Source organism: Zootoca vivipara, chromosome 11, assembly GCF_963506605.1.
Source record: "Zootoca vivipara chromosome 11, rZooViv1.1, whole genome shotgun sequence".
NCBI lineage: Eukaryota > Metazoa > Chordata > Lepidosauria > Squamata > Lacertidae > Zootoca > Zootoca vivipara.
The window spans coordinates 34,886,381-34,902,531 of record NC_083286.1 but is presented as its reverse complement, the minus strand read 5'-3'; the positions used below and the strand labels follow the sequence as shown (position 1 = coordinate 34,902,531).

At 41.5% G+C, this 16,151-nt stretch overlaps 1 protein-coding gene across 5 annotated transcripts in view; it reads left to right on the top strand.

Moving 5' to 3' along the window:
• FAM169A (family with sequence similarity 169 member A) overlaps positions 1-16,151 on the top strand; it is an 82,351-nt gene that overhangs the window by 51,244 nt on the left and 14,956 nt on the right. For all 5 annotated transcript variants that reach the window (XM_060280229.1, XM_060280230.1, XM_060280228.1 and 2 more), the window contains 4 exons: positions 10,937-11,074; positions 11,735-11,834; positions 13,924-14,009; positions 14,796-14,967. In XM_060280229.1, coding sequence (XP_060136212.1) covers positions 10,937-11,074; positions 11,735-11,834; positions 13,924-14,009; positions 14,796-14,967 — 496 coding nt within the window. The remainder of the gene's footprint in view (positions 1-10,936; positions 11,075-11,734; positions 11,835-13,923; positions 14,010-14,795; positions 14,968-16,151) is intronic.

The window sequence follows — 16,151 nt, the reverse complement described above, 5'->3', positions numbered from 1 at the left end:
CGACCTGTTGATTTTATAATGCTAAAAACACTCAAAGCAGCACATATCAAATACAGGTATTGGCCAATTTAAATTAGATTAAAATATCTAGCAGGATATTTAACCTGGTGCACTGATGAGATGAGCCAGCAGAACCTTTTACTTCCCTGTTGCCATTTTCTAACACATGTGGCAGTTCTTAGGCAGAGCATTCCCAGGGGGGCCAATTGCCTTGAGTTAGACTTTGATCTGACAGAAGGTCATTGTTCTGCTTGAGCCGTAAAAAGATGTCAATTTTTGAATTTGACCCATATGGTATCTGCTTGAAAGCCTTATGGTTTCCCAGAGATGGGCTGTCTGTAGCTTACAAGCTGTGTGAAAGTTCATTAGGGCAGTTTTGTATCCTCTACAATGTAAAAGTCCTGTGAGTTCTTGTTGTCCCACTGTGTGTGATGATAAATTGCTAGCTTTCATGGTGGCCGAAGGAAGTTTGAAAATGTGGGGGGAAATAATGCTAAAGGATCAGAAGGAATGAATCAAATAAGATGTTATTTCTCTGTGGATTTTTTCAACTCGTCTTGATGACATTGATAACAGTTGTGTGTAGGGCTGGGCGATACATGGTTTTCAACAGTGTGATATATCACCAGCTAAACACCGCAATATACAGTATTGATGTATCGCAATGTATGAAATAAGGAAGGAGCTATGTAGAGTCATTGGCTGGCTTCATGGTTTTTCCTGCATCGTGATTTGTTGCCCTCTGCATGAGGCAGGGAAGAGCCGAGCTGACAGAGGGGCTGCAGGAATCGAGAGAAGCATTTGCTAGCTACACTGTTTTCCCCACATTGTGATTTTCGCATAACACACACACACACACACACACTCGTGATATTGCCAGGTCAAAAATTATGAAACCAATATCACGATACGGACTTCAAAGCACTTTTGGATGATATGTTGATATATATCTCCTAGCCCTACTTGTGTGGCAAGCCCCAACCACACATAGCCCCAACAGCATAGCTGCCAAGTCTCCTGTTTTTCGCGGGAAACCCCCATACAGTATTTTAAACCATTTCCCTCTGGCAGCCCGGATTGGAAAAAATCCTGTAAATCCCCCTGATTTCCTACCTGCCAGGGAGGCTCCATTTTGGGTCCTGGTGCCGCCCGATTTCCGGTGCCCAGACATGGGTAGCTAGCGCGGCACCGGAAGTCGCTTCTACGCATGTCCGGACATGCATAGAAGCGACTTCCGGTGCTGCTCTGCCCATGCCTGGGCACCGAAAATCGGGCAGAGCGGCACCGGAAGTTGCTTCTACGCATGTCCAGACATGCGTAGAAGCGACTTCCGCCGCTGCTGATCTTGCATTTTTCAGTGGGAGACTTGGCAGCTATGCCCCACAGGGTGGTAGAGCTACTGTCATATCCGCACTTGCTGACCATGGTGGAAGGTTGTGCAGGATGCGGGTGTTTGGGTCCGATTACTATGCCATTTCCAGGCTAGCACAGTGCTGAAGCCTGGATCAGGCCTAATGCCATCATACAACGGCAGTGAGACCAGATTGGGACCCAACAGATCCCTGGAACCCAGCTCAGCCCTGCCCCTCCCTATCTTTTCTACAGCCTGTTTTGAGACTTTCCTGTGGCGAAGAACCTGCCAGCATGCCACAAGTTGAGAGGGACACTTCTGCTCAGGGTGGATTTGATTTGATTTAAATCAAATTGATTTAAATCACTAGTCAGTAAAACTTGATTAAATTTTTTTTAATAGAAAGATTCTTTCTTGCTGCTATAATCTTAATATTTACAACCAGATGAAGGTTTCATTTTCGGAATACAGTAATAAATTTTCAGAGTAGTTTTTACAGTTGTATCAAGAATTACTGATTTGATTAAACTACTAGAAATGCATAGACAGATAATTATGAAATTATTGTGAGGTTTAATGAGTTAACTGTTTATATTTGGACAACTTTTCTGCTGTACTTCGTTGGAAAGAGAAAAATCATTTCCTCAATAACAATTTAAACAATTTATTTAACTAAAACAAGAACTTTATAGCATATGTATCCATGTTTGTTAACTGATATGGTTAAACAATTAAAAAAAAACTTAGACCGAGTTTTAGCACATCTGAAAAACTTAAAACATATCCTTCTTTCCGGATGAATTGCCTTTGGACCATAATGTAACTTAATCAGAAAACACAGCGGGTGGGGCTGTGAGTTAAACCACAGAGCCTAGGACTTGCCGATCAAAACGTTGGCGGTTCGAATCCCTGTGACGGGGTGAGCTCCCGTTGCTCGGTCCCAGCTCCTGCCAACCTAACGGTTCGAAAGCACGTCAAAGTGCAAGTAGATAAATAGGTACCGCTCCGGCGGGAAGGTAAACAGCGTTTCCGTGCGCTGCTCTGGTTCTCCAGAAGCGGTTTAGTCATGCTGACCACATGACCTGGAAGCTGTACGCTGGCTCCTTCGGCCAGTAAAGCGAAATGAGCGCCGCAACCCCAGAGTCGTCCACCACTGGACCTAATGGTCAGGGGTCCCTTTACCTTTACCTTTAGCCTTTGGACTATAATGTAACTTAAATAGAAAACTATATTTAGAAAGATCTTTGATCCAAAAGCTTTTTTTTTAAAAAAAAAAAAGAATCTTTTTTTCTCCTCTCCTCCAGTGTCGCGACCCAAGCATTTTGTGATCCGCTCCTCAACCATGCTGCTCTTAGCTTAAAAAACAAATTGTGGTTGGTCAGACCTCCTGCTGTCTCATTTAGTTTGGCTCTGAAATATGCCATTTAGTTGGTTCATGATCTATTTCCCCTTGGTTGCTGCTGAATAAATGCTTGACCTTTGACCGTTTTATTTTTCCTTTTGCAATTCAACATGATATACAGGTGAAACTCGGAAAATTCGTTGAAAAGTGCATTTATTTCAGTAATGCAACTTTTTCTTTTTTCCGTTTAATTTTTACAAATGCTTTCTTTTGGAAATTCCACAGTAATAAAACAAATCGTTACAATAATACAAAAATAAACAAAAATAAACATCGCTATTACATTTCATTAATTACATTCCATTTATAATTCACCTGCCTAACGACAAATAATTGCAATTACAACAAATGAAGGCTTGACATATCTTGCTTTGCATGTCATGCATCTATCTCATATATTGGTTTCACCTTTAAAGTTGGTTTACTTGAATTAAATGCACTTTTCGACGATATTCTAATATTCCGAGTTTCACCTGTATATTTGTAGCGTTACATGTCAGAGGCTTTTTCTACCGAACTTTGTTTTTCAGAAGAACAACAAACTTTTCTTAAAAACATCAAACCTCCATGAGAGCCAGAAAACATGGCAGCTGCTATTTCTCAGGTTTCATAAATAGCTGCGCCTTGACATAATTTAAAATCTGTTGAAACAGATGAAGACTGAGGGTGAGGAGGAGTAGGAATCGGGTCTTCATTAATTTCCCTTTGAATTCAGATCGAAAGCTATGACTTGTCTCACTTTCTAATACAGAGCAGCGTAAGCTCCTTGGGAAGAGATTACAAATAATATGGTTGGTGCATTAATCTGGGCTGCTTGGTGGATGTTGACAACCTATTTTTAAATCTGACAAACAAGACGGTGGAAAGTAATCTTGCTGTAGCATTCAGCTGTATGAAGATCTAGGGAAGATCTTACTCTGCCCCATCCCATGATTTTTAGTTTCTACACAAACGTGCTGGAATAGGTTGCCTGGTGATTTGTGATTAGGTGATATCAGTGTACTGAGGACCTTCCTCCTTTATCTTCTGAGCCAGGTGAGGTGGTGTGAAGGGCTTCAATGGGAAAGTGGGCTATAAATTTATGAATTACTAAGTAAATAATGTGCTGGTGGTAGTACGGTAAGTAATGTAGGAACCAGAGAAGGACATATCTTCTGGCAAGTTGAGAGTAAAGGCTTAAAAGTTAGGCTGAGAATGAGAACTTTAAAATTTTGGGAATGTAGGAGTGGTCCCTCCAGACTTAGGTTTTGTTTCAGGTGCCTCCTGAGACCTATTCTTGAGTCATGACACAATCCTGGTACATCAGTTGATTCTTCTTTACCTTGTTTTGCGATCCTTCCCCAATGCGAGCTCATCGCTGCTTTCCGGGAGGATATAATGCAGCAAAAGGGAGGTAAAAATAAACCCAAACATTTGTGGTATTCTATATTGTTATGTAGATAAAAGAAAAAAGAAAAGATTAATAATGGGAAATTGAATATAAGGAATGAAATGTGAATTAGAGATAAATATGTAATATCAAACAGCAGTGGGGAAAACTATGGACCGTAACTATGACTAGGAGTGGGAAGTCAACTTTTTGGAAAAATTGTATTAAATTTTATGTAATTTGGCAGTTATTTGTTTTTTTAAAAATGGAAAACAAATAAATATTATTTGGCTAAATAAGTAAGAAAATAAATAAATAGCTATGAGTTTTCAGCAGGGAGTAGGGGATATGTACTGATTGCAAATGAAGCAGTGTGACTACCACAAAACTTCTGCAGGGTTGCATAAGCTTAGTTGTAACTGATATGATCATAGCCTTGCCTGCGAGAGCTAGGGGTCTTTTTTTATTAAGGGCATCTATTTCCCCCCTCCTTTCTCTAGCTCTCTCAGTGCAATGAGTGGTCAAGTTTAGAACTGCAGCAGCCTTCGGTTATACTGTACTACAAATCCCACACCCATATATGTTTATCATTGAATCCCAGAACTGTTGAGTTGGAAGGGAACCCTGAGCATCATCTAGTCCAACCCCCTTTTGCTCAAACCACGACTCCGAGATTAAGAGTCTTAAGAGTCTCATGCTCTGCTGATGGAGCTATCCCAGGGCAAAGTGTTTATTTACTATGTTTATTACACCCTGGTTTTCTGGTATGATGGAACTCAAGACGGCATTCATAGGGGCTGCTAGGCTGTCTCTTGCCCTGCTTAGCTTTAGCAAAGTTGCTGCATCCTATGAACCTTGAGAACCTGCCCTGTTCTGAGACCATTCAGAGCTTTGAAGAGAGTTAACTATACTGGACAGGTTATTGGCTTAGTTGCTTAGAATGCACACATTCCCAACACTTCCTGACAGCTACATGCTGCAGTGGAAGACGGATACCATAATAGTGCCTGTCTTCCGTTACTGACTGTGCCAGTGAGGTACCCCAAAGTTCCTCCAAACACAGCTGGAAAACCACTTTTCTAGGCTGAGCAGTCTTTGAACATGCTGTGTTTATTATATTTCTTTCATTTTCTCGTGTGATACTGAAATGCAGTGGGAGTAACATAAATGACCAGGTACGGCAACTCCCATTTATTTTCAGGGACAGCAGTTTGGTCATTAATGGGCTGCCTGTGAGATGCGCTTGTTGAACTGCATTCACAGTTGTTGTTTTTAAAAAAGATTTTGTGGCAATTAATATAATGCACTTAAAATTAAAAATTTAAGCTAAGATGAGCTGGAATCTGCAGCCTGTTCAGCAAATTATGGATCGTGTTTGCACAATTTCTTACTTTTGCAAACTGTTCTGCAATTGGTGCTGTCTTGCACAATTGTCACAGAAGAGGAAAGGATACTTGAATCTCCCAACCCGAACAAATGTTATTCAGCGCCTCTCTGCTCTCAGACTTCAGCAGTTATTATTCCTCATACAAACGTTGCAGCCTTATGGGCTAGCCTTGTGTCCGTCAAAGCTGAATTCTGTGCTTGTTGTCACATTCTGCCCTTTCCTCTTCTTGTTCAGCCACAGCCCTATTTTTTCCTAGGTAAATCTTTTTAGCTCATCATTGTATAACTAGAGGATATGCCTGTAATCAGCCGTATTGACATTGAAAATGCTGAAGTGATTCAGGGTGCCCATACTTGCTTATTTTGCGCTGCACTGAATTCAGTCTAAGAAGCCACAACAATGGCACATTCTGTTAGTGAAGGACGTGCTGCTTGTAGCGTAGTCACTTTGCACGGTCACGGAGAGTGTGGAAGGTCCGTAGCTATTACATTGGAAAGCAGGCACGACTTCTGGGTCTTAGCACAAAGAACCTTTTAATGCTGTTATGTAAGCGCGCATGGTGGCGTCTCTCTCTCTCTCTCTCTCTCTCTCTCTCTCTTTCCCTCTCTCCTCTTAACGGTGTGATAAAAGGAGAGTGCCTGCTTGTTTCATACAAAAGCGCTGTACTCCTAATTAAATAATGGGTTGTGTTTGGGATTTATTGGAATTATTCTCTCTTCCCTTTTCAAATTTCCGTTTTGGATGAATGGCCACAACAATTTGTGTTGCTTAAGGCTACATCGCGTTTGTTCAGTCAGCCAGAATATTTACTGACCAATCGGGTAGTCTCATGAACAGAGCACAACCCCGAGCGCATGACGAGGATTTGATCTGACAGTTTTATTGTCATGCAATGCAAAGAGGTTTTAAAGCAAGAGGAAGGAGAAGCAGGCATCTGGGTGTTGTAGGAGGAATCTGTGCTGTCCTCAGTTGTCAGAAATGATGCAAGATGCTTTCCAGCATGAACATCTGCTTCTGTCTGTCTGTCTGTCTGTCTGTCTGTCTGTCTGTCTGTCTGTCTGTCTGTCTGTCTGTCTGTCTGTCTGTCTGTCTATATCTGTATCTATCATATCTATCTATCTATCTATCTATCTATCTATCTATCTATCTATCTATCTATCTATCTATCATCCATCTGGCTATCCGGCTATCTAGCTATCATCTATCATGAATCATTGTTGGCATCCATCTGTCTCGAGAGACAATGGAAGAGTGCACCATTGGGGGTAAAGTCAAATCATTAGGAGACTTACAGCGCCTGCTGTGGCTGTAGAGGCCAGTACTGAAAAGACACGTTGTATTGCAGCTGGGGAAGATGAAGGCATCTGCACCATGGCATTTCTTCTCTCCTATCAGAGAGAGTGAGAGAGCGCTAATTTTAATATTCTCCATATTTTAAAGGCTTATTATGTAACTTCAAAAGAAAGCTAAGCAGTGACAGATATGCATCAATATGGACCAGACGTCAGCTTTTGAATCCAGGCTTACATTTTTACTTTCAGAAGTCCTTGGTATATTTACAAACAGGCATAAAAGTCACAGATGAAATTTGTTTATTGCAGTGAGTTCACTTTTGTAATGGATAGTGTTCAGGACTGGAAAAACCCTACGCCCTGTTTAAAGTAAAGCAGTACCTATTAAGATTATTGATGATCATGACAATGAAGCACCTTTCCTAGAAAAGTATTTATTGAAGTGTGTATGTTGTCTGGTGAATCTTGTTTGTCTCACCAAATCCTGGAAGCAAAGCCAGTGTGTTTGACCTGAGAATTGTGAAAGATTGAAATAAGAGAACTTAACAATTTTTTTTACACTAGGTATTGGAATGAAATATATGACAGGAATTCATTTAGATTTTCTGGTGCTGTGAAAGAAGCAGAAGCTGAGGAAGAACTATTGACTTGTGTTCCTGAAATGCAAATGCAGACTTCTGGTTCATTACAAACACACAAATGAAGCACATTTTTCTTCTCCTGGAACGTTTCCGTAATTGAAAATGAAGCCGGAGTGCAGCAGTTAAGCAGTTGCTGCTGTTCATTTTCTGCTTCAGTTCTGCTTTATTCTAAAAATGTCAGGAATGATGATGACCTAGAGGGATTTTGATGGGGCAGCTGGTTTGCATATTTCACTGTTGTGTAAGCCTGATGGAAACTTCCATTGTAATGTGCAGGTTCTTGCCCTCTCCCACTTTTTTTATTGGATGTCCTTTAGTTTGGTTGTATACAGTGCAGAGTGATTTTTATTTGCTTCCAGTTCTTCAGCTTCACTGTTCTACTCTAGTGAACTTCAGCCTTGAGCGTTTAGGTTTAGAGTACAGTTTTGAAAATACATGACCGAGTTACACTACTGAAATATACATTGAGTCATGTAGTGACTTCATGCTCTTTATTGCAGCTTGTAAAACAGTGAATGAAATGCCCCAACCCTAACCCCACCCTCAGGCTTTTATATACATTATTTACAGAATGAGTCATGTCTGATTGGCTGATTCTGCTTCCCGCCTGGAGCCTGATTGGTCTTTTCCTGCAGGCCAATCAGTTGTTGCATTCTAGGATCCTACTTGCCTATTGTTCTAGGATCCAAGCTTAGTACATAACAACTACTAAAACTGAGTAGGTCTTAACACTGCAAGCAAACCAGACTGTTTGGGCACCATACCTTTAGCTGCTCTATTCTCTTTGGAAGAAGGAGGGCAGGGTGTTACGAATAAAATGTCATGAAACTGTTAATCTGCCTCCTAGGCTTCATACCATCACTAGTTCCTGGTGCTACGTAATGCAAACTATTTCCTCCTTAATCCTACCTTAATTGTCTTTTTATGGAAAGGGGCCTGCATGGAACTTGGCAGTCGTGTCACTTTCCTAAATGCAAAGCTGCCATTGTACTTGCTGCCTTCAGTTGGAGTTGGGAGAAGGAGCTTCTGGTATCTTGTCAAAGCTTTGTGTGAACCATTTGTCCATAATAAGGGTATACGTACACTATGCACTGTAAGCAAGGGCATATATGCTGCCTAAAAATGTTCTTTGGATAGCTTACATTATTAATGAAATATCAAAATTGCAGCTGTACTAGGTGTAGGCACTGTGTTAACCATAATAACAAATTTCCCTTCTTAAGTGTACCACTTGTGGGAGTGAGCTACAGTACCAGGAAAACAGGATATATTACAAGTGTTGTCTATGCCATATCGTTTGCAGACTTCTGTTGAGGTTTTATTCCTCCTTGCTTTTGATATAGAAAAATAGGGGTGGTTGGCTTTTGCTGCCCGACTCCCCAAGGGACAGAGCCCCCTAAATCCATGATGGGTAAGAGATGAATAGATGGAGGCAGGAGGCAGTGAAAGCAAGGCAGATCTTTTATTTTTCTGTTGCAACTGAGTTCCCTCCCCTCCTAGCAAGGAGGCAAGAGAGACCCAGAACCAAGAAGGGACATCCCTTTTAAGGGTTTGCATTTTGGTGTGGAGAAAAAAGGACACCCCCTCTACAAAGAGCCAGAAATTACATCACACATAAGGCGAGGTTACTGTGGCTCAGGCAGGCCAAGGGGTGATATTCCTGAGGATTTAGCAAGTTTTACATAGTTCCAGACAGTTTACACAAAACACCAGCATTTGATAAGACAACCAGAATGCAGGTCAGACATCCCTCAATGCAGAGCATCTGGGCAAACGATGACAGTTAATACAAAGGAGGTTCATAGATCTAGGAGAGGGATTCCTTCTGCCTCCGTGTTCTCAGGCAAGGGGGATTAAGGAGGCAGAGGAAATACTTAGCCTTTCAGAGAGCCAAGATGGCTTTTGGATTGCTCTCCTGTACTACGGTATTTTAGACATGTGGTTTATATACTTAGGTATGTGTGTTTACCTTCAATTATCAACATTTATTCTATATTTGAGACCTTAGAATTCCTATAACTATTTCATTTTTGGGAGCTGCACAAATTCAGCCCGTTTTGAGAAATGACGAAAGAATTGTACTGCCGAGCTGTCTCACTTGACTGGATATAGTAACAGTGAACAGCAAATCTCGTCAGTACATGTGTGAGGATAGCGTTTTTATTTTTTGCCCCAGTTTAAAATCATAGAATTGTAGAGTTAGAAGGGTCATCTATTCCAGGCATCCCCAAACTTCGGCCCTCCAGATGTTTTGGACTACAATTCCCATCTTCCCCAACCACTGGCCCTGTTAGCTAGGGATCATGGGAGCTGTAGGCCAAAACATCTGGAGGGCCAAAGTTTGGGGATGCCTGATCTATTCTAACCCCCTGCTAATCAGGAACCTCACAGTGCTTCTCATCAAGGCTTGGAGATTTGAATTTATTTAAAGTAGCTAGGTGTTCCTTTACCCACCTCTCTTCCTGTCTTGGGCTGTAGCTCCCTCCCCGCATCATTTATTCTCTTACCACTAACTTCAGGCACTGCTTTCCTTTTGGGTGAAGATAGAGGCAAAGTAGGTGTTGAGCAGTTCCGCCTTGTCTCTGTATGCATCCTTTGAATCTCATTTGCCTTGTGGTTGCCTGTCTGCTCTGTTTGGAGAGGTCCTTATTTGAAGGTCTTTGCAGTTTGCTTGGATTTTCACCATCCTGGATTATTTTGGGTCCTCCACAAATTTGGGCGCTTACTCTGACTTAATTATGAGGAAACTGAGTAAGAACAGTCCCAGTGCAGATCCTTGGGAGACTTTGCTTCTTATTTTTCTCCATTGTGAGGCTATATTTACTCTTGCTGGCTGGTTGCTGGTTAAACAAAAGGAAGCAATCAGTGCACATCCTCTTATCATATTTGTGTTAATTTCATTAGTTTTAATTGCCGTGAGCTCTGGATATAAAAATGTAAACAACTCTTCCCGCTGTTGAGTTTACTAGTAAATACAGTGATTAGTGTTAAATACTAATCACTGCTGGTTAGGGACTTCGTAAAATGCTTTTTGAAAGCCCACGTAGCCTGATTGCAGCCAGTATGTTTGTCCATGGTGGAACATGAGGCACAAGATACTGAAAGGAAAAATAATGTCGCAAATAAATTTTTGCAGTTCATATATATGTGAGTAGGCATGCTTGTACAGTGGTACCTCGGTTTATGAACACAATTGGTTCCGGAAGTCTGTTCATAAACTGAAGTGTTCATAAACTGAAGCGAACTTTCCCATTGAAAGTAATGGAAAGTGAATTAATCCGTTCCAGATGGGTTCGCGGTGTTCGTAAACTGAAAATTCATAAACCGAGGTGTTCGTAAACTGAGGTTCCACTGTATTTGCTGGACTAGATTGGGATGTAATTGAGATCCTCTCCTAAATTTTATAGCCTTGGAGTTGAAATCAAATAAAACTTGCATTCTTATGATTTAGTTGTCTGCCTGCAATAGCAATAAAACGTGTCCTCTGTTTCAAGGGGATGGCCTTCCCTGTGGACTTACTGGAAAACTACACTCATGAAGACCTGGAAAGTTCTGGAGAAGATTATATGTCTGATCTCAGGTGTGGGGATCCAGATAACCCAGAGTTCCTGTCTCTTGCCAGTAACGTCAAAGTAAGACTTGAGAATTAGCTTGGCATCTTGGTGTTTTATATGTCTGTTAACAGTGGACTTTAGTTGTACATTTATAATGGCTTTCAATACTCAGAGCCTTTTACTCTCCCAGCATTTGTCAGATGGGGTATATATGGCCTGTGTCACAGGCATTGTGCGTTCTGGATCAGCCTTTCCCAGCTTTTGGTCCCCAGATGTTGTTGGACCTCAACTCCCAGCATCCCTGACCACATCTAGGGATGATGGGATTTATAGTCCAACAACACCTAGGGATTGAAGGTTGGGAAAGGCTGTTTTGGAGGTGCTGAGGGCCCAGTTGTTTGTTTGTCTGTTTTTGTTTTTTTAAAAGACCAGTGTCATAGGGGAATTAAGGAGATGGACCCCCCTCCCAATCCATCACTCACAATTTCCAACTTTTTGTTTTGCTTTTCTCTTTGTAATTTAATGCCACAGCTAAATCTTTCATTCTTGGATCCTGGCTTGTCCTTGGTAAATTGATACTGGTTGGGTTCTTTCTTTAAAGAAACCATTGACGACTGCAGCAGAACAAATAACTCTTCTGTAGCATATTTTAATGTGTGACTGTGCTAACAATTTTACAGCAGAAGAACATGAAAAGATGATAATGTTTTTCTTCTCCTTCCTGCCTCCACTCCCCAGATCCCAATTCTTCTATCCACAGTAGGCTTCATCCCCCTTTATGGCGGAGAGGAAAGACACAAAGTCCTTGCTTTGTTTGCGCCAGAAGATTTGATCACAGGTTTCACTTAAATTTTTGTTTCAGTGTTGTAGTGTTCTGCTCTGAGTCTTTTTATTTTTACTATGCTTACTTATTTCTTGCTCTTGCTCTTGAATCTCTCTGTAATTGTGCATTTCAGTTGGTACTGAAGCCAGGGTGCGGAGCAGCTGGCTAGGCGAATATTCAGCTTTCTCCAGCTCCAGCTGCGTAATGTTTGGTCTGTAGGAAAGACCTGCCACCTGTCTGTCTTGTGTTGCCTTGTGGGCACACTGACAGATTATGCAACCTAAGGAGGTTATCCCAGAGAACATCCCTGGCTGTGGAATGGAATATCGGTAGTGCTGCCATACCCCCCCCCCTTTTTTTTTTTTGAAACAGGAGCAGATTGCCATTACTGAATGGAAGCAAAGAGCCTGAAGTTCAGATGTAACCACAAACTATGGTTGGATGTTACAAGGATGAGCCTTGATGTCGTGCGTTCCATCTCCACCCAAGAACAGAAGAGGTTCAAAGCTTCTGTTTCTGGTTGTTTCAAACCATGGTGTCCCTTTTTCACCCAACCCACAGTTTCCCAACTTCGGACAAAACAGGAAACTGCCCTTAAGAGCAAGCCAAGAAAAGGAGCTTTGAATCTCTTTTCCTTGCACACCGAGGCGAAGAGGTAGCAATCTGGCTCGTCCTCATAACCGGCCATGGTTTGTTGTTGCAGCTTGAAGGAGGGCCTATGTCCATCAACGCTACTGTAAAGGCCAGCTAGCTTCTCCTCTCCCCACACTTGCCCCTCCTGCTGAACCCTTTTGGCTAGTGGCAAGGACTGAAATGTAATGCTTGTAGACATGCGTTGAACAAGTGTTCACTGTGAATAAAAATAACCCTTAGAGCACAATCCCAATGCTCCTAATGATGAGGGTTTGTGGAGGAGGTCAAGGATTAGGATTAGGTACATAGGTACCTCTCCACCTGCAGAGAGGACTGCTGCTTGAAGGCAGGGAGCTGCACCTCAGCAGATGTACCAGCAGGTGGAAAGCAAGAAGACTCTCAAAACAACAGGGTGCCGGTAGAGCTTCGGCATCTTCAGATTCCAATCCCCCAAGGGGTCCAGTCCCTCAGTCCCTCAGCTACAGCAGCCAGGATCTGGCGTTGCCAAAAGGAAGACTCAATCCCCACTTCTGCTCTGGCTGGCATAAGCCTGTCAGAGCTGATGCCGCAGTGGACTCAAAACTCCTCCCAAGTTAGAAATACGTTCTCTATTAAAGTAGCAGTTTGGGACTAGTCTGTTTGGAGGATTGCCCTACTCCATATTTGCAACCTTGGCATCTTTGGTTCGCAGGACGATTACAGATGAGACAGAATACTTGTTCCACACAAGAAATTTATCTTTTTGTGTGTGTCCCCCAGATACACTTTGGAACTCCCAAAGTTGACATCAGGCAGTTGCCGCTTGCCGGAGTCCTTGGGCACACATCCAAACAAACATGTGCATGATATAAAGCATATTAGCAGAGTCAGCGAAAGCAAATTTGTGTAGGAATTGTGGTATCAAGTATTTTATTATTTATAGCAAAAGAAACATAGCATTTTGTGTGAGCTGCTTCTCACATATCCTCTCTAGATTTCTAGCTGGACAGAGAGCAAAGAGAGTAGTTTGTCGGCTTGACTTCCGCTCACACACACAGTGATAACAAATGAAATCATCCGATCACGTGAGCCTCTGCAATAGTGGCAGTGGAAATACTGACACCTTCACTATATTCATCCTAGCACCTGCTTAGAATGTTTTGGTTGAGCAAGTCTCTCCAGACAGACATACAAAAATTACATGTGTTTTATATTTCTGGTTGTTTTTTTAAGCTACTGTTTATTTTAACCAGATTTTAATATTTTAAAATACAGTACCTGTTTTTAACTGTTCTTTGATGACAGTTTTAATTTTTGGGAACTTCTTAGAGATAAATTACAATCAACTGGTGTAGATTTTTTTTAAAAAAACAACAACCTGTAGTAACATTGTTACCTACTTTTATGCAACTTTACACTTACTCAACATAATTAAGGCCATTGGAAACCGGCACCATCGCCCAAGCTTCATATTTCTCTTTTCTCATTCAAGCTGTTGCCTTGTTCCTTGCTGATCAGTGGTGGTCTATTGATGATATTATGAGAACATCTGTCCCTTCCAGAGAAGGACTTCTGCAGGTAAGTAAAGCTTTTGTTCTGTTAAGTGTGTGTGTAATCTGAGGAGCCATCTAATCCAAACAGAGATACTGCATAATGTATTCAGAGTGTCTTAATTCATATTTGCTTGGAACAGCATTGGTGTGTGTCCATGCACACAGATCTGTAGGTAGCGCTTTCTATAATTCTGATTGTTTTCGGGTTGCGGTGCAAGCATCTTGTATGTGTTGCAGGAAGCTGACTCTTTTTTTAAAAAGCATGTATACACTACGGATTTAAGATGACCCAGCTGATACAGCTTTTTTTCTCAGCAAATTCTGTGGTCAGGCTGCCTCACATAATCAGCAGCCCTCTCCCCAGACCTCCAGGTCCCATAGTCTCATGAAAAAAGTGACAATAGCTGAACCATTTCAAAATTCATTTCATAGTGAGCACTGTTTTGCGGGAAAGGTAGGATACAAATTTAACAACTGACAAATAAATTAACACTCTAATGTGGGTTTGCCCTGTCGTCATGTGTTCATCTAATTCCTGGTTTTATGGTGTATGTATTATGTTTATATTATCTAAAGTTTTACAGTTCACTTGAGGTAGTTTTCAAATGAAGATAAGAACAAACAGAATAACATAGTGTGTCATAACCACAAAACCAAAACATATTTTTAGAAAAAAAAATTAATCTACCCCACTTTGCTACCTTGAAAGTAGGGATGTGGGTTTCAGCAAAATTTAGCCACATGGCCTTTTTGGAACAATATTTTCTTCTTCTTCAATCATAGTCATATTCTTTCTATTTGTTTACTATAGGTGAACTCCATTGGAGAGAGAGTGGTCCTTTATGTGCTAAATAAAATGATTTATCGCCAGCAAGAAATGGAGGGAAATGAATTTCCATTCCTCTGTCACGGTAGCGATGATTATGCAAAAATACTATGGAAGAATGGAGAGGCAATTGGTTTTTATTCTGTTAAGCTTCCAGGTAAGACTTCCCTTTTAAAATAAAATCACAAAATGCTGTTTAATGCAAGGCAGAGAGAAACAAAGTCCATATTTTTACATTGTTTGAGAACCATGCCTGTAGTTCTCTTGCATTTTTGCGTTCAAGGGTGATAAGTGGCAGTGGCAATGGAGGCGATGCACAAACTGAAAGGCATAACATTATAAAACCAGCATAAAATAGAAAGCAGAATTAAAATGGCATCTTTGAAGCTTGGGAAAATAATGAGGTGTTTGCCAGACACTGAAAGGACAATAAAGTTCATTTTAAAAGCATAACAGTATATAAAAAAATACTTACTTTAACATCTTGCCAATCTTAATTCCACAAATAAACCTACAGTGGATGCCTGCAAAACTAATTGCACTTGCTGTATTTTGGGGGGCCGAATGGATTAATTTCCAGGGACTTTGGTTGCCAAGTGTGATATGTTATATAGCCTTGATGTCTGTTGGAAACTTGATACTTGGGCAGATGGGTTTCTAGCCTGTTGTAGCTAACTGCATCTTAGGGGAAGGCAGTAAGCAGATGGCAGTCTTTTTGTGTGTTTATTCCTGTTGATACTTTGACCTTCGTGAACGGAAGACACTATTTCAAAGTATATTTGGAGTTTACCGTTGGTTTCAGGGATTTGTAGCCTGTTGTTGTTTTTAAATTGTTCCTCTTTGTGGGTAGGAAAGTGATTGCTATAAAATCATCCAGATAAGTTGGCAGACCCAAGGATGACCCCTTGCCATCACCTGAGACTAGAAGTAGCGAGGATAAGGTTCTGCAGTAAGTTACCTTGCCACCCCTAATTGCATCCCAGGTTTGTTATGTTAGCCTGGCACTCCCAGAAGAAAGAGTAGTGTGGTAAGAACAGAAAGGTAAAAAGTCGATACTTGCCAATGTTAATGTAGGACTAACAGCAATAGCAGGGATGTGGTTGGCGCTGTGGTCTAAACCACTGAGCCTCTTGGGCTTGCCGGTCAGAAGGTTGGCAGTTTGAATCCGCACAACGGGGTGAGCTCCTGTTGCTCTGTCCCAGCTCCTGCCTCCCTAGCAGTTCGAAAGCACGCCAGTGCAAGTAGATAAATAGGTACCGCTGTGGCAGGAAAGTAAATGGCATTTCCGTGCACTCTGGTTTTTGTCATGGTGTCCCATTGCGCCAGAAGTGGTTTAGTCAT